At 46.4% G+C, this 18500-nt stretch overlaps 2 protein-coding genes across 3 annotated transcripts in view; both read left to right on the top strand.

Moving 5' to 3' along the window:
• The window catches only part of Kif15 (kinesin family member 15), a 67748-nt gene extending 64225 nt beyond the window's left edge, over nucleotides 1-3523 (top strand). For both annotated transcript variants that reach the window (XM_052186885.1, XM_052186886.1), the window contains 3 exons: nucleotides 2250-2415; nucleotides 2549-2680; nucleotides 3040-3523. In XM_052186885.1, coding sequence (XP_052042845.1) covers nucleotides 2250-2415; nucleotides 2549-2680; nucleotides 3040-3102 — 361 coding nt within the window. In that variant the 3' untranslated portion in view covers nucleotides 3103-3523. The remainder of the gene's footprint in view (nucleotides 1-2249; nucleotides 2416-2548; nucleotides 2681-3039) is intronic.
• Nucleotides 3524-6744: 3221 nt separating this feature from the next.
• Nucleotides 6745-9009, top strand: Tmem42 (transmembrane protein 42). Its single transcript, XM_052186884.1, has 3 exons — nucleotides 6745-7155; nucleotides 7714-7860; nucleotides 8380-9009. Exons 1-3 carry the CDS (start codon nucleotides 6985-6987, stop codon nucleotides 8512-8514), a joined length of 453 nt encoding a protein of 150 aa, XP_052042844.1. The 5' UTR covers nucleotides 6745-6984; the 3' UTR covers nucleotides 8515-9009.
• The last annotated feature ends 9491 nt before the right edge of the window (nucleotides 9010-18500 follow it).

The raw sequence follows: 18500 nt of genomic DNA, 5'->3' as shown, positions 1-18500 counted from the left end.
AGCTACTAGTGGTTACGCTACATAGAAGATGGTGAACTATCCAGCTAATTTGTAGAACTGTAGCAAGTTTGAGACCTTGTAGCTATCTGTGTGACATGGTGTGTGGTGGCACAAGTCCTTGTAGCTATCTGTGTGGCATGGTGTGTGGTGGCACAAGTCCTTGTAGCTATCTGTGTGGTATGGTGTGTGGTGGCACAAGTCCTTGTAGCTATCTGTGTGGTATGGTGTGTGGTGGCAAAAGTCCTCGGTGACACGTGATCCTTGAAGCATGAAGAGCTTACCCTGCGCTGTGGGCACACACACACAGCACGTTCTCTTAAATGCTGTAGGGAACCGGATATCAAACTGTGGGAGCATGAGCAGGAAATACTTAACTTCATATGATAGGGGACTTGGTGATACCATCAGGAACTGAGATGTTCCCCAGTATTCTGCTGTTGGGATTTGGGGCTACATTATGCCCACTACAGTTCCAACACCATGCCTTTATAGGATGGTGGCAGCAGTAGCTGCTAATGTTATTCTTTTCTTTTCTTTCTTTTTTTTTTTTAAGGTCTCATTTGTACCCCTGGAGTCCTGGCTAGCCTAAAATTATGATGTAGATCAGACATCCTCAGGGCTTAGAAAACCAGTATCCAGCAAGGAGAAGGTAGAACTCACCTTAGTCATGCTCAGCTTATGACAGACATCAACTACTGCTGGGAAGTAGATGAGCTCACCACATCAGATTGAGTTCCATAAACAAGAAGCCACATGTCTTCATTTCCTTCTCACTGCTTCATTACAACACTGACAAAAAAAGAAGAAAGGTTTTATGTTGATTTACAGTTCCAGTTGATATATAGCAATCATGGTGGGAAATGGCATGGTTCAAGAGCTAAGTCTTATATTGCATTTGTAGTCAGGGACCAGGGAGAAAACAGAAGTATGACTGGGTAATATAAACTGATAGTGCATACCTTTAATCCCAGTGCTCAGAAGGTAGAGGCAGGTGAATCTCTTTGAGTTCAAGGCTATCCTTGTCTACAAAGTAAGTTCCAGGACAGCCAGGGCTACACAGAGAAAACGCTGTCTCAAACAGATCATTAATCTCGCCATGGGCCCGAGTTAGATACTTCCTCCAGAAAGTTTCTACTTCCTAAAGGTTCCACAACCTTCCAAAATAGTGCCACTTATCTGGGAACCAAGTGAAAACACATGAGCCCAAGGGAACTTGTCATATTCAAGTCAAAACACCTGACCCACAGTAATGTAGGAAGAGGCAGCATCTGAACTTCTTATCCCACCAAAGCAGATGTAGAACACTTCCCTGCATTATTTCCTCGGGTACCTCTGAGCATGCTCTAGAAACACATCACCTAGACTGAGTTGGCCTGCGGGGAGGTTTAGATCCTGAGTACCACCTCATTTTGGCTGTCAGTATTACATTCTGACAACAGTGTTTCCAATGGAACTCTTATAAAATTGAAACAGTTTAATAAAGTGGGTGAAATCCTATACTTTTTCATTGAGTCATGTAAAATAAGTAAAGTGCACACCCCTGTGGGAAGAACTAACGTTCCACTGTCTGAGGACTAGGTTTTTGTAGCAGAAATGATTGAGATCAGACATAAGAAAGCCTATGGACTGTAATGATACCTTACTTCTATCTCCACTTGGACAAGCTAAATTTTATACTAAATTTTTATGAGGTTAGTCTGGGCTACACAAGAGTCTGGCTCCAAATAAACAAATAAAATGGGGGCTGGAGAGGTGGCTCAGCAGTTAAGAGCACCGACTGCTCTTTCAAAGGTCCTGAGTTCAAATTCCAGCAACCACATGGTGGCTCACAGCCATCTGTAATGGGACCTGATGCCCTCCCTCTTCTGGTGTGTCTGAGGACAGCTACAGTGTACTCATAAACTAAAAATAGATAAATCTTTTAAAAAAAAAAAACAACAAACAAAATGGTTTGATGAGTTTTTCTCAGGATGAAAGTCTTGACCTAACAAAGCAATCATATCTGATATTCAGCACACTCTCTCTTCTACGCTGAGTGTGGAGCTGAATGCCGGGGCCATGTCAGGAAAGTGTCCTCCTACCTAGGTCCACCCCAGTTCTAGCTTATATTCTTTGGCCAACTGTACAGGAGACCTGAAGATCAGTGATACTTTCAAATCAAGATTCTGTACTTAGAAGAAAAAACCTAGTTTGAATCCTGCTTTCTAATTTTCTTTCCTTAAAATACCATAAACTGATGCTTATTCTAGTCTAGAAGAAGTCCAGAGTGCACTTCACAGCAAGGAGGAGGTCTGCCACAGAATGAGCGAGGAAATTGAGCGAACCAGAACTTTGGAGTCTAGAGCATTTCAGGAAAAGGAGCAGCTGCGGTCAAAGTTGGAAGAAATGTATGAAGAAAGAGAGAGAACTTTCCAGGTGTGTTGGGTTTCCCATGCTATGTAGAAATACATACATACAGAGATATGTGCTCACAGAAGCTTGCTCCCCTCTTGACTGCTGCTCTTGAGAAGAAATCCATAATGTGATCTTCCCATCCTTGGATTGACAGGAAACAGAAATGCTGAGAAAGCAGCTAGGGTTTCTTGCTGAGGAAAATGGAAAATTGATAGGTCATCAAAACCTACATCAGAAGATTCAATATGTAGTACGACTGAAGAAGGAAAATATCAGGCTTGCTGAGGTAAACTGAAACTATTCTAAATGGTGGTTTTAAAGAGATTTTAGTAAAGAAAATTGGTCACTGCTATTTCACTTTGGGTTTTTTGAGACAGGGTCTCACTCTGAAATCCAGTCTGAAACAGAAGTCTCACACAGTCATCTTGTCTCAGCCTTCCCAGTGGGTGGGATTATAAGTGAATGTGAGCCACCCAATAATGCTGTTAAAACAGGTTAAGTTCTCATAGATGCCAGATATTTATTTAACTTATAAATTAAACGTTGTAGCTTTAATTTGAATATATACTTAATGAATTAAGTCAAGAAAATAGCTTCTCCTATAGCAGTTTGATACTTAATTTTCTTTTTTTTTTTAAATTACAGGAGACAGAAAAGTTGCGTGCTGAAAATACATTTTTGAAAGAAAAACAAAGGAGCGACTCCTAAGGGTCCCAGCTGTCCACCTACACATCACTGTGTTCAGACTGATTGTTTACCAGTGAGAATGAGTCTGCTCACATGATAGAACTAAACTAAAAAACTGTAATTATGGATCGTGATGTGCAGTGATCCTCAGTATCCTGATGGATGTTCTGCATGCAAACTCAGCAGACTGTTAAGTGGGTAACAATGCATTTCAAGTCATGTGTAAATTCTGGGAACCCTTAAAATAAAAGTCTATGGCTGAGGTCTCTGGTGAATTCTGGTCAGGTCCTGTTGTCCTTAGATTCACCTTTGATAAACTTGCTGTGAATCTGATGGCTATTTTGTATTGAACTTGTTCATATCAGTTTGTTTGTTTTGTAACTATTATAATGGCCGTTTTCTACATGTCCAGTTTTTCAAATAAAACCTTTCTTAAAAGCAATGTGTATAAATATTTTGCCTTTGTGTATGTACACGTACCAAATGTGTGCCTAGCATCCTTTGAGGTCAGAAGAGGGCGTCAGATCTCCTAGAATTAGTTACTGATGGTTGTGAGCCACCAAAGCTACAGGAGGAGCAGGGTCTCATGTAATCCAGTTTTGCTTTTAAACTCCCTGTGAAGGCAAAAATGCACTTACATTCCTGATCCTCCTGCCTCTACTTCCAAAGTCCTAGGATTTTAGTTGTCCATCATCACACCCAGGTTACACATGTCAGATTTTGACATGGATACACAAATAAAAACCTACATCAACCCCCTAGCTTTTCTTGGTCTTAGTTTGGTTTAAAAATCATTCATTTTGGAAGTCACCTAGCTAGACAATACAGTTTCCCTCTGTACTGACTGGTTTTGTGTGTCAACTTGATACAGACTGGAGAAAGGAGCTTCAGTTGGGGAAGTGCCTCCATGAGATCCAGCTGTGGGGTATTTTCTCAATTAGGGATCAAGGTGGGAGGGCCCCTTGTGGGTGGTGCCATCCCTGGGCTGATAGTCTTGGGTTCTATAAGAGAAAAAGCTGAGCAAGCCAGGGGAAGCAAGCCACTAAGTAACATCCCTCCATGGCCTCTGCATCAGCTCCTGCTTCCTGACCTGCTTGAGTTCCAGTCCTGACTTCCTTTGATGAACAGCAGTGTGGAAATGTAAGCTGAATATTCCTCGCCAACTTGTGATGTTTTGTGCAGGAATGGAACCCTAAGACATGCATGCTTTCTTTACAGAGCATGCATGTGTGAATAGTTGTTTACCTTACTCTGTCAGAACACGAAGGCCATTTCTGCTAAGAGCACTGTATTACCTTTCTACTCCCTGGGGTGAAGTTTCTAACAGATGCAGCTTAAGTCTGTTTTAGTTTCTATTGTTGCCATACCTATCTCCACTATTAAGTGGAACAGTACAATGAGTACCCTTGAGTCTCCTTATCTGCAAAATAGAATAGTTTATACTACATAGGAGTAATTGGGGTAATCTGTGCTTTTTATTTAAAATTTAATTTCATGTATTGTACAGAGCCATATTGGGGTATCAAGCCACTTGGTAGGAACTTGACACATTAGCCAAGGACAATCCCTGGCTTTGGGCAGGAATCTGATGTTAGGACAGTAGGGAAGTAGGTTTCTGCAGGAAATTTTATCCTAGGGTGGAGAAGCTCAGAGTGAAGGTTAAGCTCATTGTTCCTCCAGGTCTGGGAATTCCTGAATTAAGCAGGTGACCCACCCAGCTGCCTGAGCAGTGGAGCCAAGGACCAACTTCACCGGAACTCAGTCTGAGGGGAGGGGCTTGCCCAAACTGTTAAAAGGTCTGACCGCCATTAAAGTTGGGGCCTCGATCAGTAAAATATCCTGGCCTCCTTCTTTTTGCCCCTTCCCCATCCATCCCTCAGCTTCTGTTCCAGCAACCCAGTTCGTAGTAGCTGCAGGCAGCTACGGAATACAACAATATTATGTATATCTATATATATGTAAAGGCAGGTGCCTGTGGAGGCCAGAAGAGAACACTGGATCCCCTGGAGGGATGAGGTTGGGAGGCACTGTGGGAAGGCTGTGAGCTGCCTAACTGCTAAGCAATCGCTCCCGCCCCAGTAATCCATCCTTTAATTTCAGCCACAAAGCCACCTGTATGAGAAGATGAGAAGCAAGATGCATGGAAGAATGTCCGTGAAAAGGGAATAAAGTGTTTCAGTCAAGTCCCATACATATAAATATTTGTAGTTTATATATCTACAAAACATGTTTTGCTATGTAGCCCTAGCTATGAGAGCTACGTAGATCAGAGTGTTTGTTCTCTAATTCACAGAGATCCACTTGCCTCTGCCTCCCGAGGTGCAACGACCACCACACCTGGCCCTCTTTATACACTTCTACAGCACTCTTGTTTTTAAGGAATTTTATCCCAAACACATATCCATATACACTGTCTGTTGGTGTTTTGTCTAAGTTCTACCCCACATCTACCTGGCAATAGCCGGGTATGCCCCACCCCAGAGATCTGGCCCACTATAAGAGGGGCTACTTGCCCCTCCTTTCCCTTTTTGCTCTCCCACTCTCCCACATACTCTCACCTCTCTGCCCCTTGGGCTCTCCCCCCCCTCCACTTGGTCATGGCCGGCCTCCACTCCACTACTCTCTCTATTTTCTCTCTCTCTCTCTCCCTCTCTCTCTCTGCGCCTCTCTCTACCACTAACTCCCATCCCCTACTCTAAATAAACTCTATTCTACACCATGCCCTGTGTGTGTGTGTGTGTGGTCCCTCAGGGGGCAGAGGTGCCCAGGCAAGGGCCTGCCTGGACATCCGCTTCCCCACACCGCCAAGCCACGCTCCCTTAACCCCCAATCCTCTCCTTTTTAAGCCCTCTTCACTGTCATTGATTGAATTCAGGATTCATGTATTATGGGAGCACTGGGCTATTATCCCCAATCTTCCTTTATTTAAAAAAAAATTTTTTTTTTGAGATAGTCTCAAAAAGTCCTAGGTTAGCCCATAGTACCTGCTATGTTGGACAGGCTGGCCTCTAACTCAGTAATTCTGCCTCAGCCTCCGAAGTACTATGATTACAGGTGTGTGCCACCATGCCTGGCTACCCAGCACTCTTCTTAAATGAGACAGTGTCTCCCTAAGTTGCTTATGATAACCATTAACTTGCAATCTTAACTGCCTAAGCATCCTGAGTATCTGGAATTGATGACAGTAGATGACACTTTACGGTTTTGTTTTTGTTTTCGGGGTTTTTGTTTCGTTTTTTGATGTTTTCGATTACTTTACATGAACTTAGCAGTGACTGTGGTTCTGATGGTCCAGGCAGAGTGATTAACAAACAAAGTTATTCTCTTAGCAGTTTTCTCAAGCAATGTTTTGTCTGAAGCGGCCGGTCTCCAGATCCATCATCCCCTGCATCCACGAGGGGAGCAGAGATGCCTTGAACGTGCAGAATCGCTTTAGGATCAGCATTTTAGGTGCGCATCCATGTAAAGTGGCAGATATGGAGCTACAGACCACCCTGCCTTCTCAGTAGCAGGTTCCCCTTGACTGCAGGGTTTTTTCAGCAACAGGGTTGCTTTGCTCGGCAGGTTCGCCTCTAAGATAATTCCGCTCCTCCCCAAGTTCACGTCAGCAGCAGATTCCTCTCACAGTGGGTGCTTCCCGGTTGCTCGTTCCCTTCAGTGGCACATGGGTCTCGCTACAAGATTCCCACCCCCAGGTTCGCCTGAGTCGCAGGCACTCCTTAGTCGCCAGTTTGCATCAGCTGCAGCGTCTCGGCTCCAGATTCCCTTCATTTGTAGGCTTGCGGGGGCTCCGGGTTCCCGACTGCAGCAGATTCGCCTCGCTCGCCTGGCTCCGCCCTTGCTGGGCTCACGTTGGGTGGCGGCGTGCGTGGGAGTCGGCCTGGCGGACGCGCAGCGGGCCTCATGGCTGCCGCTGTGTCTGCGGCCGCTTACCCTGACTCGCCCGTGGAGTTACCTGCTCGGCTGCAGAAAGGCGCGATGCGGCGCCGTTTCTGGGGCGTGTTCAACTGTATGTGCGCGGGCGCGTTTGGGACTCTAGCCGCCACGGCCGCCAAGCTGGCCTTCGGGAGCCAGGTGTGCCCAGGGCGCCACACGGGGGCGGGGCGGGGGCGGGGCGAGCGGGAGGAGGGCCGCACAACCTTGGTTCCCTCCTGTGCCCCTGATGGGCCGCCTGTTTTCAGGCACTGCCTCCTGCGGGAGGATCTCCAAGCCCACCTCTCAGTTTAAGTACCCCATGCCCTAGCTTTTTCAGCACGTGACACCTAAGGTGAGATAACCGGTTGCCCATATCTCTTCCTGTCCTTGGCTAGAGGTCTGACTGAGCGCCTGCAGAGGTGGGCTGACGGTCAAGCCAGCTTCTGCAGCGGAGAATCCTGACCTGGACAGGGGACTGCTTGATTATTTACAGGCGATTTACAGTCCTTTTGTAAAGTCATCCCTTTCCAGAAGGCTACTCAGCTACAAGAAATTTGAGGTCTTCGTGGAATATAACCCTCCCCCCTGTCTGCAGGCAAATCTCCCTTTCTGTCAATCAGGCTCTGCATCTGCTTTGTAGGAGACTTCTAAAGATCCCCCAGTCTTTCAAGGTTATGCCCGTGGTGGTTGTAGCTGCAGTGACACTTTCTCCTGCAGGTGAATATTGGCTTATGTGTCTTAGGCATTATCGCCATGGCAAGCACCAATTCTCTGATGTGGACCTTCTTTAGCCGGGGGCTCAGTTTCTCTATGTCTTCGGCCATTGCATCAGTCACAGTGACTTTTTCGAACATACTTTGCTCGGTGAGTAGCCTGGTGAGCTTGTTGTTCTTAGAGTTCTGGGTGAGTTGTCCTTGGGAAACCCCTGCTTTTCCAGGCTCTAGAAAGGACAGGAAGTAAAACATAGGTCGGACTGGCTCCAGGCAAGGAGCAGTTAAACATGGAAAACTTAGGAGTGAAACCTATGTCACTCTGGGATAACACCAGCTGTCACTGAAGTCCTTTGGCAAGAACTCTAACATTAGCTATGGGGTTTAGGGGGTCTGGTCAAGGGAACCCAGTCTTGAATTGGAAGACAGCCTAGCTTGGGTTTGTAATTCCTGGGAACTAGCTATGTACTGACCTTACCTGCTGGCCTGTTGAGCCTCAGTGCTCAACTGGGGTAACCTCTGACTTTTACAGAGGAGACAGAAATACATGGATTGATCATGAAGGTGAAGGTGGTTGCTGGGTCTGAAGTACCAGACTTTGGCCTCTAGCCCCATCAGGAAGAAATCAGCCTACCTGGGCCAGCCAGGTCCCTTACAGTTGTCTCTCCCACAGGCCATCTTAGGCTACGTGCTGTACGGAGAGTGCCAGGAGATCTTGTGGTGGGGAGGGGTATTCCTCATCCTCTGTGGACTCACCCTAATCCACAGGAAGCTTCCACCCACCTGGAAGGCAAGCAAACAGGAGTGATGACAGTCGGTTGCATAGACTGGATTTACCCACTGTAAAGACAGCCATGATGCCCAGCCAGAGGTTGAAAGGTCGGACTGCTTCCGGGGCAGCCTGGGAATGCAGCCCTTGACTGTCAACTACAGGGAGATGCTGGACTAGCCACTGGCCTCTGACCGCCTCACAGCCTGGAAGGGTAAAGCGTCCAGCCCAAGTAAGGGGAAGATAACCACTCCAGCATGAGGCCCGAGTCCTTCATTGTTGGTATAGAGCCTTGATTCTTGTGCATCAGGGAGTCCTGGAAGACTCTGTGATCTTGGGTTGCATAGCAACATGGCAGGTACCTGAAGAAAACATGTGATTAGAACCCTGCCCTTCACGGACCCCAGCATTGGCAGCTGGCAGGACTTCCTAAAAATCAACAAACATGTAACGTGTCATTCCTTAGGTGGTCTGTGATGAATCCACAGCAAAAGAAGGGAGCTTGGGCTAATAAACACTTGTAGGTTAAAGCTACTGGGCATGGAATTTGAGTTTTTTCCAACTTGGAGGTAAGAGCCTGCAGCCAGGTAGGGGAGTTCCCAGAATTGGGGTAGTGGGGTTGGGAGCACACCTGGAGACTGTGTGCCCAGCAGATATCATCCCCTCTGCTCTGACCCTTCCTGAACCAGAACCCAGCAAATGGAGAGTTTTCTCCATACTCATCTATACAGATGACAGGAAGAGCTTGCTGACACCGGCCCACTGCTTCTGCTCACTGAGACCTAACCTCTCACACTCCCACGGTAGTTTCTCTCTTCACATCTCCCCTGTTCCTACATACCTGAATCACCGCCAGACAGCTAGTGTGGGAAGGTCCGCAGGGCCATAAGGTCCGCTTCTGCTGCGTGCTTTTGTGTTTGTCCTCTGCCCCTGACTCCCTTTGTTTGCCCCACTTCTGGCAACAACCTCTGCTCTGAGTTCTAAACTCCTTTAAACTCTCAAGGGAGCCAGGGGGAAATAAAAATGTCCTGGACACTCCATGAGGAAGATGTTCTCAGGGGCGGTGCAGTGGCTTGCCCAGTACACAGCTAACGAGTGCTAGAATGACTGTCAGCCCAGCCTGTCTTTCTCCAAGCCTCATTCTTAATCCTCATCATTGTCTCAACTCTCAATCAGCAAACCACGGCCAGAGACACTGCAGTGGTAAAGGAACTGTTCCACATTGTAACAAGCCTCAAAACCATCTTGGCACTAGCCACTTCCTTGTCTGTGAGGGCTCCCGTGTTCCATGTGAACATGTGCTTATCCCGTCATTCTGCCCCTGAGGAAGAAGGAATCCATTCAGAGCCCCACAAGGTGGGTTCCCGTGTGGACCAAGCACCAATCAAGACCAAGCTCGAAAAGTGAGACAGATGGCTCAGCAGTGAAGAACACTTGCTGTTTTCGCAGAAGGTTTGGGTTCAGCTTCTCACACCCACATGGTGGCTCACAACCATCTCTAGTTCTGTCACATCTGATGCCCTCTTTTGACCTATCCTAGCACTAGGCATGTACAGTTTTTTGTGCAGACAGTTGTACACATAAATTAAAACAAAACAAAAACAAGCATTGAAAGTTGCTGAGAGGCACCGGTAGGGTCTGTCTGGGCTCACCTGCCTCATGCAGGTCAGAAGTCCATCTAGACCCAGGCACTGTCCTTGGGGGACTCTGCCTTCACCTGGACCTGTGAAGTGCATAGAGGTGCTCGATATTAACCGCACAGATATAGAAAACCACAGGATCGGAATGTTTTTCTAGAGAGGAAGAATCATTTTCTGGCAAGCAGCATGGTTCGCCTCTGGAATCACCTGAGGAGACTGGGAGAGTCTGCCTTTGCTGCAGAGAGAGGGTTTTCTGTACAGCTACAAGGCGATGTTCAGCTTTCTGATGGGCATTTCAAATTGTTACTTGAGTTTTACTGTGTTTGCTTCAGAGCTGGAGAAGGAACATCAGGTTCTGTAGCCTGTGGCCTTGATCGGGCCGTTGCCATTTCCTGTTCTTCTTTTCATTTATTTATATTTTTAAAGGGTGCAACTCAGGGTTGTTTTTTTTTTAGCATATCCATAAGATTTTCAACTATTATCATTAATTACAGAATATTTCTCACTACTCAAAGAATATCATATGCATCAGCAGCAACTCTGTGCCCACCACTCCAGTCCCTAAGGCCATCTCTAACCCACCTCAACTCCAGTCCCTAAGACAACAAATGCTTCTGTTTTATGAATTTGTTTAGTCTAGATTTTTCCTACTTAAAATCCTGTTTCTAAGGCTTGTTTTTAATGTAGCACATTTTAATACCTCATTCCTTTCTGTGGCTCAGTCCCATCCTATCTTGCAGGTAGACCATTTTGTCTGTGAATTGAAATCATGTGTCAAAACGGTTTTTCCCCCTGCTTTAGGGCTATTTAATATGGGTGCAAATAATAGTATTCAAGATGTTTTGTAGAAATGTGATTTCAACTCTGTTAAGTATATAACTAGAAATGGAATTACTAGGACACATATTAACCCATTTTAACTTGGTCTCTTTGTTTTCTTATTTCTGAGACAAAGTTTCCGTATGTTGTCCTTGCTAGCTTGGAACTTGCTGTATAGACCTGAGTGTCCCCCAGACAACTCACAGAATCCGCCTGCACCCACGTCCTGAGTGCTAGGATTGATTCCTGTTCAGCTCTTTGAGGAACAGCTATACTGTGCTATAGCGGCCACGCCGTGTAATAAATAGTCCAGCCATCCACATACAAGGGCCCCGGACACTCCGCTCACTGGTCAGCTCTGTTATTACCCAGATTTCTCACTTCGTGTGTCAGTTGTGCATTAATTATGGCATTTTCATACATATAAAATACTTTGATCATGGTCAGGCCCCACCTTTGTTCATCTTTTTATTATTCTTGCCATTGTTTTAGTTTCTTGTCCAGTAGATAAAATACTTAAAAAAAGTCAACTTGAGAAAGAGCTGATTCTGGCTCACAGTTCGAGGGCGCAGCCTGTCTGTCACTCGGGAGTGGGAACAGTTGGCCACGTTGCACCTGCAACCAGACAAAGAGTGGTGAACACTTGCTGCTGCTCCCTTTCCAGAGCATTCCGGCCGGGGAGTGGAGCCCCACGCAGTACCAGTCCCCAGCATGCACCGGGAGTGGAGCCCCACGTGATACCAGGCCCCAGCATGTATTTGCAGAGGCTTATCTTCCCGCTGACTCATGAGGTTTATTAACACTACCACAGCCATCCTAGCGGTGGTATCTTCTGTAGCTTTTGTTTACATTTCTGTGGTGAGAAACCATGTCGATCATCTTTTCTAGGCTTTTCAGTCACTTGTGTATCTTCTGTGGGGAAATGTCTTGGATATATTTTTTTAAATTGGGCTGAGGGAGTCTTGGTTTTGTTGTGATGGTCTCTCATTATGTAGCTCAGCCAGATTTCCTGCCTTAGCCTTCTAAGGGTTGTAATTACAGGAGCAAGCAAGGCCATTTTCCTAGATGCTGACTTAGAGGAAAAGCCTAGGCAGCCATGAAGTGGGATAAGATTAGTAGAGGGGAGCAGAACTGAGATCATGCTTCAGTTTCTGCCCGAGGGAGAGGCTCAGCACTCCTGTCCAGGGCACCCCACACCTAACCCTAACCCTTTCACTGCAGAGCTATTTGTGACCTCTACTCACAAACCGTCACATTACCACCACCCAGTTCACACTTAACACCCATCCTGTACTGGCTGGTTATGTCAGCCTGACAAGCTAGAGTCAGCGGAGAGGATGGCACCTCAGTTAAGAGTGTATCCCTAAGAAGAGGCCGTAAGTCCTGGCAATGGTGGCATAAACCTCTAATTCCAGCGCTCGGGGAAGAGGCAGGTGGATCTCTATGAGGTCAAGGACAGCCTGGTCTACATAACGAATTTCAGGGCTGCCAGAGCTACAGCTATAATAACCCTAACTAAAGACAAATGCCTTTAGTCCTGGATGCAAAAAGGAGAGAGGCCCATCTGGCCTAGGGCTCCTGCTATTCCCACACACTGCGTCTAAGCAACCAAAAGCTTTGAGAGAGAAAGAGAGAGAGAGAGAGAGAGAGAGAGAGAGTGAGAGTCTGTGTGTCCGTGTGTCTGTGTGATGTGCATGTACCATAAAATGTGTGTGCCTGGTGCTTGCAGAGGCCAAAAGAGTACTTAAGATCCCCTATAACTGGATTTACAGGTACTTAGGAAGCCACCATATGGGTGCTAGGAACTAAATCCTGGGTCTTCTTGCAAGAGCAGTAAATGCTTTTAGCTGCTGGGCCATCTCTCCTGCCCTATTTTTTTTTTTTTAATTTTAAGTGTGTGTGTGTGTGTGTGTGTGTGTGTGTGTGTGTGTAATTACAAACAGGTACACCACTCTGGAAATCAATCTGGTGGTTCCTCAGGAAATTGGAAATAGTTCTCCCTAAAGACCCAGCTATAATATTCCTGGTTATATATCCAAAAGATGCTACACCATACCACAAGGACACATGCTCCACTATGTTCAAGGCAGCCTTATTCGTAATAGCCAAAACCTAGAAACCACCCAGATTTCTTCAACCAAAGAATGGATACAAAAAATGTGGTTCATTTACACATGGACTATTAACTCAGCTATTAAAAATGGCATCATAAATTTTGCAGGCAAATGGATGGAACTAGAAAATATCATTCTGAGTGAGGTAACACAGACCCAAAAGGACATGCATGGTATAAACTCACTGGTAAGTGGATATTAGCCAAAAAGTACAGAGTACCCGTGATACAATCCACAAAAAGAAGGCCCAAAAGAGGGTACTTAAGTCCCACTTAGAAGGGGGAACAGAATAATCACAGGAGGCAGAGGAGGGAGGGATCTGGGTGGGAGAGGGAAAACGGAGACTGAAAAGGGGGCAAGCCCAGGTCCTGGGGAGACAGTAGAGAAGCCAGAGGGCCAAGAGAATTAACGGAATTATGCAGCTGCAGAGGGTGGGGTGTGGGGGAGGAAAAACTTTTAGAAAGTTCCAAGACCTGGGATGTGGAAGGTTCTCAGGGTTCCATGGGGATGACCTTGGCCAAAAAGCCCAACAGTGGGAAGATGGAACCTGAAGAGACCACCTCCAGTAAATAGCCAGGAGCCCAGGGGAGGGATGGGGTCACCAAGCCACCTTTAAAATTTTTGACCTAGAATTGTTCCTGTGTAAAGGAAATTCAGGGACAAAAATGGAGCAAAGATTGAAGGAAAGGCCATCAGTGACCAGCCCAACTTGGGATCCATCCCATGCACAGCACCAAACCCCGACACTATTACTGATGCCATGTTGTGCTTGTAGACAGGACACTGGCATGACTGTCCTCTGAAAGGCTCTACCAGCAGCTGACTGAGACAGATGCAGATACTTACAGCCAAGCATTGGACTGAGATTGGGAACCAATATGGAAGAGTTAGGGGAAGGATTGAAGGATCCGAAGAGGATGGCAACCCCATAGGAAGAACAATAGTATCAACTATCTTGGACCCCTCAGAGTTCCCAGACTCTAAACTGCCAACCAAAGAGCATATAGGGGCTGGTCTGAGGCCCCCAGGCACATATATAGCAGAGGACTGCCTTGTCTGGCCTCAATGGGAGAGGATATGCCTAATCCTGTAGAGACTTGATGCCTGAGAGAAAGGGGGTGGGGGTGGGGTGGTGAGAGGCAAAGGGGAGGAAGAGGGGGTGAAAAACTCTGGGAGGGGAGATTGGTATGGGACAACATTTAGAATGTAAATAAAATACTGCTTTTAAAAAAGATTAATGGAAAAATGAATTTTTTAAAAAAGAAAATTGCCACAGAGATAGATAATCAAAACAGCACAGTATTAACATTAGCATAGATACAAAGAACAATGATAGTGGTGTGCGTGTGTGTTTGTCTGTGATGTATATTCGTGTGCTGTGGGTGTGTGCTGTGTATAGTGGGTGCTGTGCGTTTGATGTGTGTGTGGTGTGTGTGTGGTGTGTGTGGTGTGTAGGCCAAAGGTCAGCCTTAAGTGTTATACCTCAAGTGTCATATACTTTGGGTTTGTGTGTTTGTTTTTGAGACTCCCTCTCATTCAATAGGCTGGCCGCTCTAACCTGTGAGTCCCAAGGATCCTCCTGTCTCCCCCATCCCCCACCCCCCACTCCCCCATCCCACCACACACACCCCACCCCCACCCCCGCTCTTAATTCTAGAATTGCAAGTGCATGCCATCAGATCTGACTTTTTATTTGGGTTCTGAGGTTCAAAGCCAGGTCCTCATGCTTGGATAACTCTTTACTGAGCAATTTCTCCAGCCCCATATCACTAGTAATAGCCCTGTGGATGGTTAGTCTTGATTGCCAGATTGAGTGGACTGAGAGTGACTTAGGGAGTTTGTTAGGCACACTTCCAGGGTCATCTGTAAGAGCATTTCCAAAGGGGATCCGCAGAGGGGGGAAACCCTGTTCTGAATATGGGTGGTTCTGTTCCTAGATGGGATTAACAGAGACAACTGGGAATATAGTTCACCAATAAAACTCTGACTAGCTGGCCCAAGGTTCTGAATTTAATCTCTAGTGTTTAGATAGATAGAAAGTAAATGAGATAGACAGGCAGACAGACAGACAGACAGACAGACAGACATATGATAGGTGGGCAGGCAAAGGGAATCCTAATCTCAAAGTAGTGTTTACATTTTGACAAAGTGGGAGAGGAGGAAGGGGCCACAGGCTGCGACTCCAATGTAGCTACATGTCACAACACAATGTTTTAGTTCCTGACTTGAGGAGACAGGAAGTGTGTGTGTGTGTGTGTGTGTGTGTATGTGTTATGAGCTTTTAAAGACAAGGTCTTGTTGATAAATCTGAATGATGATTCTTAATATTATGAAGCATGGAATTACCATTCCTATGGTGGCTCAGGTAGGAAACACACATTTTTGCTAGCCCAGCTGTGCTCTGCCACAACCAAGAAGAATGGCAAATAAGACAGATTTTGGTGATACAAATCCACTGCACAATGGGCTCCAGGGGGACTGGCTCCAGAACTGAGCTAACCAGAATGGTTTCTCAGAATTCTCTTCTTAGGTTAGTGACTTTTAAAGACAGAGTCTCATGTAGTCCAGGCTAGTCTCAATTCCACTATATAGCTGAGGGTGACTCATGTAGCCCAGGCTGGCCTCAGTCTCACTTTATAGCTGAGGGTGACTCCTGATCTTGCTGCCCCTACTTTCTAATTGCTAGGGTTATAAGTGTGTTCCATTATAGGCACCCTAGGAAACCAGGCCCAGGGGCTCATGTTTCCTCACATCTACCCCCTGGCCATAGAAGGGAGACAACTGTCCAGCTGCTCTTCCTTGTCCCCTAGCTGGCCTCCAACAGCATTCTGAAAGGTCTTTATACTCGAGACCTTTGACTGTCAGTCGAGATCACCCTGCTGTACAGTCTGTCCCAGGTGACAGAGCTTAAGTCCAGGAGTCAAGCCTTAGACCCACAGAAGGTCCAGCAGGGGAAACCCCAGAGGAAAGGAGCCCATCACTGTATGGCTGTGACCCCTGTATGGCTGATGGTGGGGAATACCTAAGCAAATGTAGAACTAACCCAGGCCTGGGAGCAGGGGGTGACTGAGATCAGTGTGTCCCCAGCAGCGCTGCCACAATCAACCTTGTCTAGCACTCAGATGGCTTGATGAGAAGAGATTTTGTGGTTTATTAGGATCCTTTGTTTTCTCTTGTAAAGTTGTTTATATACATAGAGTTGAAATAGAGATAAGCAGAGGTTCAGATACAAGAAGTAAAGATGTTGTTCATAGTGGTCTCTGGGAACTGTTTACCAACTCCTCCCTGTCTCCACAGACATGGAGACCAGAAGTCCATCTTTATGATCCAGGACCAATATGTGGCGCCAGGGAAGCTCCTGTGGTACTGGGATGGCTGCCAGGCCCACGGCTGCTCCTTCCTCAGAACTAGGAGGCAGGTGCTGAGGTCTGGTAGGAGAACAGGCATGGATCCCCAAAGCAGCCCTTCCCAGGCCTTCCCTCCAGGAGGAGAACCTTGTGTTATGTAGCTCTAAGAGAAAAACTTGGCTTATAAATTCTTACTCCGGTGTCCTCAGGCTCCTGCCCCTGTATCCATCCTGTGGGCCAGCTACGCTCTGTATCCAGCCCTGGCCAGGCATACAGTCACCAGGATCCTGTGAGCCACTTCCTCAAACATCATCTTAGTTAACTCAGTCTCTTCACAAACTCAGTCCTGAGAAAGAACTCTGAACATGAGCCCAGCAGTGGGGCAGAGATAAAAAAGGACCAAATTCCACTCCTGGCTGGTAGCCTCATGTCAAAGTATATTTACTTCCCATCTCTCATTGCTCAGCTGCAAGTTTCCAGACCTTTCCTGCCAGCTCCTCCCTCCCTCCTCCAAGACCCTGCCTGGGTTAAGAGGGTCAGATACCATTTCCTAGGAAGCTGCAGTCAGAACCTTCTGTCCCTGGTGGGACCCATGCCTCATCACTTCTCTGAGCAAAACAAAAGGTATGAAGATGGGCTGACATCCCACGCGTTACCACCAGGCCCTGGTGCAGTGGGAACAATGGTTCTGGAAGGTGAGAGCTTCTGTGACCTGTAACCAGCTGCTACTGTTTAGTGATCCTAAGCATCAGGGAATAGTGAGATGCCACACAAAGTCAGAGCCAGCTCAATGGGGGCAGAAGAAGGGAAGCTAACCCTGACCCCAACTCTGTTCTCTATGGATACATCTGCCCTCACCCTGGAACCTGGGTTTCTGACCCAAAAGATACTGGAGAAAGCTTATGCTGTTCAGGCCCCTCTTTTGTGAAAGGAACTGCACAGGCCAAGAGAAGGGGCTGGAGCACAAACGCTATGGTCCCTGGGTCAGGACTCTTTCCTTTCTGTTTCAAATTTTGAACAGCTTAATTTTGTGTAATTTGTGTATATGGTCCTACATTCTGATGATACATGAAGAAATAGAAAAGTAAGTATGTTGCTATTATCCTTGGTCTGTGCTTGCTTCGGCAGCACATATGCTAATATCCTTGGTCTGAAATCAGGGTATAAAACCTGCAGAGAGGACCTGCACAGCTCTTCCTTTGTCAGTGGGATAGCAGTTAAGGAAGAGTCTCTGTAGTTAAGTTCTGCAGATGCAGCTTCTCAGCCTGTTGGTGTCAGAAAGCTCTCTGATATCCAGAGAGACAGGGGCCTGTGGTCTGTGGACTCTGCAACCCAGAAGGGAACCCACTCCCTCAGACAACAGTCTAAGGACACAACAGCAGTTACTGAATGCTGGAGCTCAGGAGGTTTTACATCTTACTCCTGCTCTGGACTTTTGCTGCTGGACAAAAATAGCTTTTCGCTAGAATTAACATCGTTTAAAAAGCTAACAAGTCTGAGGTTTGGGGAGATATTTCAGTGGGGAAAATGCACAAACGTGAGGACCTAAGTTCAGATCTCAAGAAACCATATACAGCTGGGTGTGGTGATGCTTGTATCCTCAGGGTTGGAGAGAATGGAGACAGTGAGCTCTGGGAGTTGCTGGCCAGCAAGTCTCAGTAAATGGTGGGCCCCAAGTTCAGTGAGAAACCTTGTCTCTAAATAATAATGTAGTCAGGTTGGAGAGATGCTTAGCAGTTAGTAACACATGCCCTTTGTTCTTGCAGAGGAGTTCTTGCAGAGTTTGGTTCCTACCACCCATACTTGGAGGCTCACAACCACCTGTAACTCTAGTTCCAGGGAATCCAACACCTTTTATGACCTCCATGGTCATCTGTACATACATGTGCATACATACACATCATCATCATCATCATCATCATCATAATAATAATAAATTTAAAAGATAGATAATTTTAGAAAGCAACACCTGACGTTAACTTCCAGCCTCCAGGCATATGTGCACAAGCAACTATAACATACATGCACATGTACACATAAATGCACACATAAATACACACCAAACAAAGACCTTATAGGTATCCCTAAGGACAGCAAAAGATGGA

The sequence above is a fragment of the Apodemus sylvaticus genome, chromosome 7, assembly GCF_947179515.1.
Source record: "Apodemus sylvaticus chromosome 7, mApoSyl1.1, whole genome shotgun sequence".
NCBI lineage: Eukaryota > Metazoa > Chordata > Mammalia > Rodentia > Muridae > Apodemus > Apodemus sylvaticus.
This window is presented reverse-complemented; position numbering and strand designations above follow the sequence as displayed.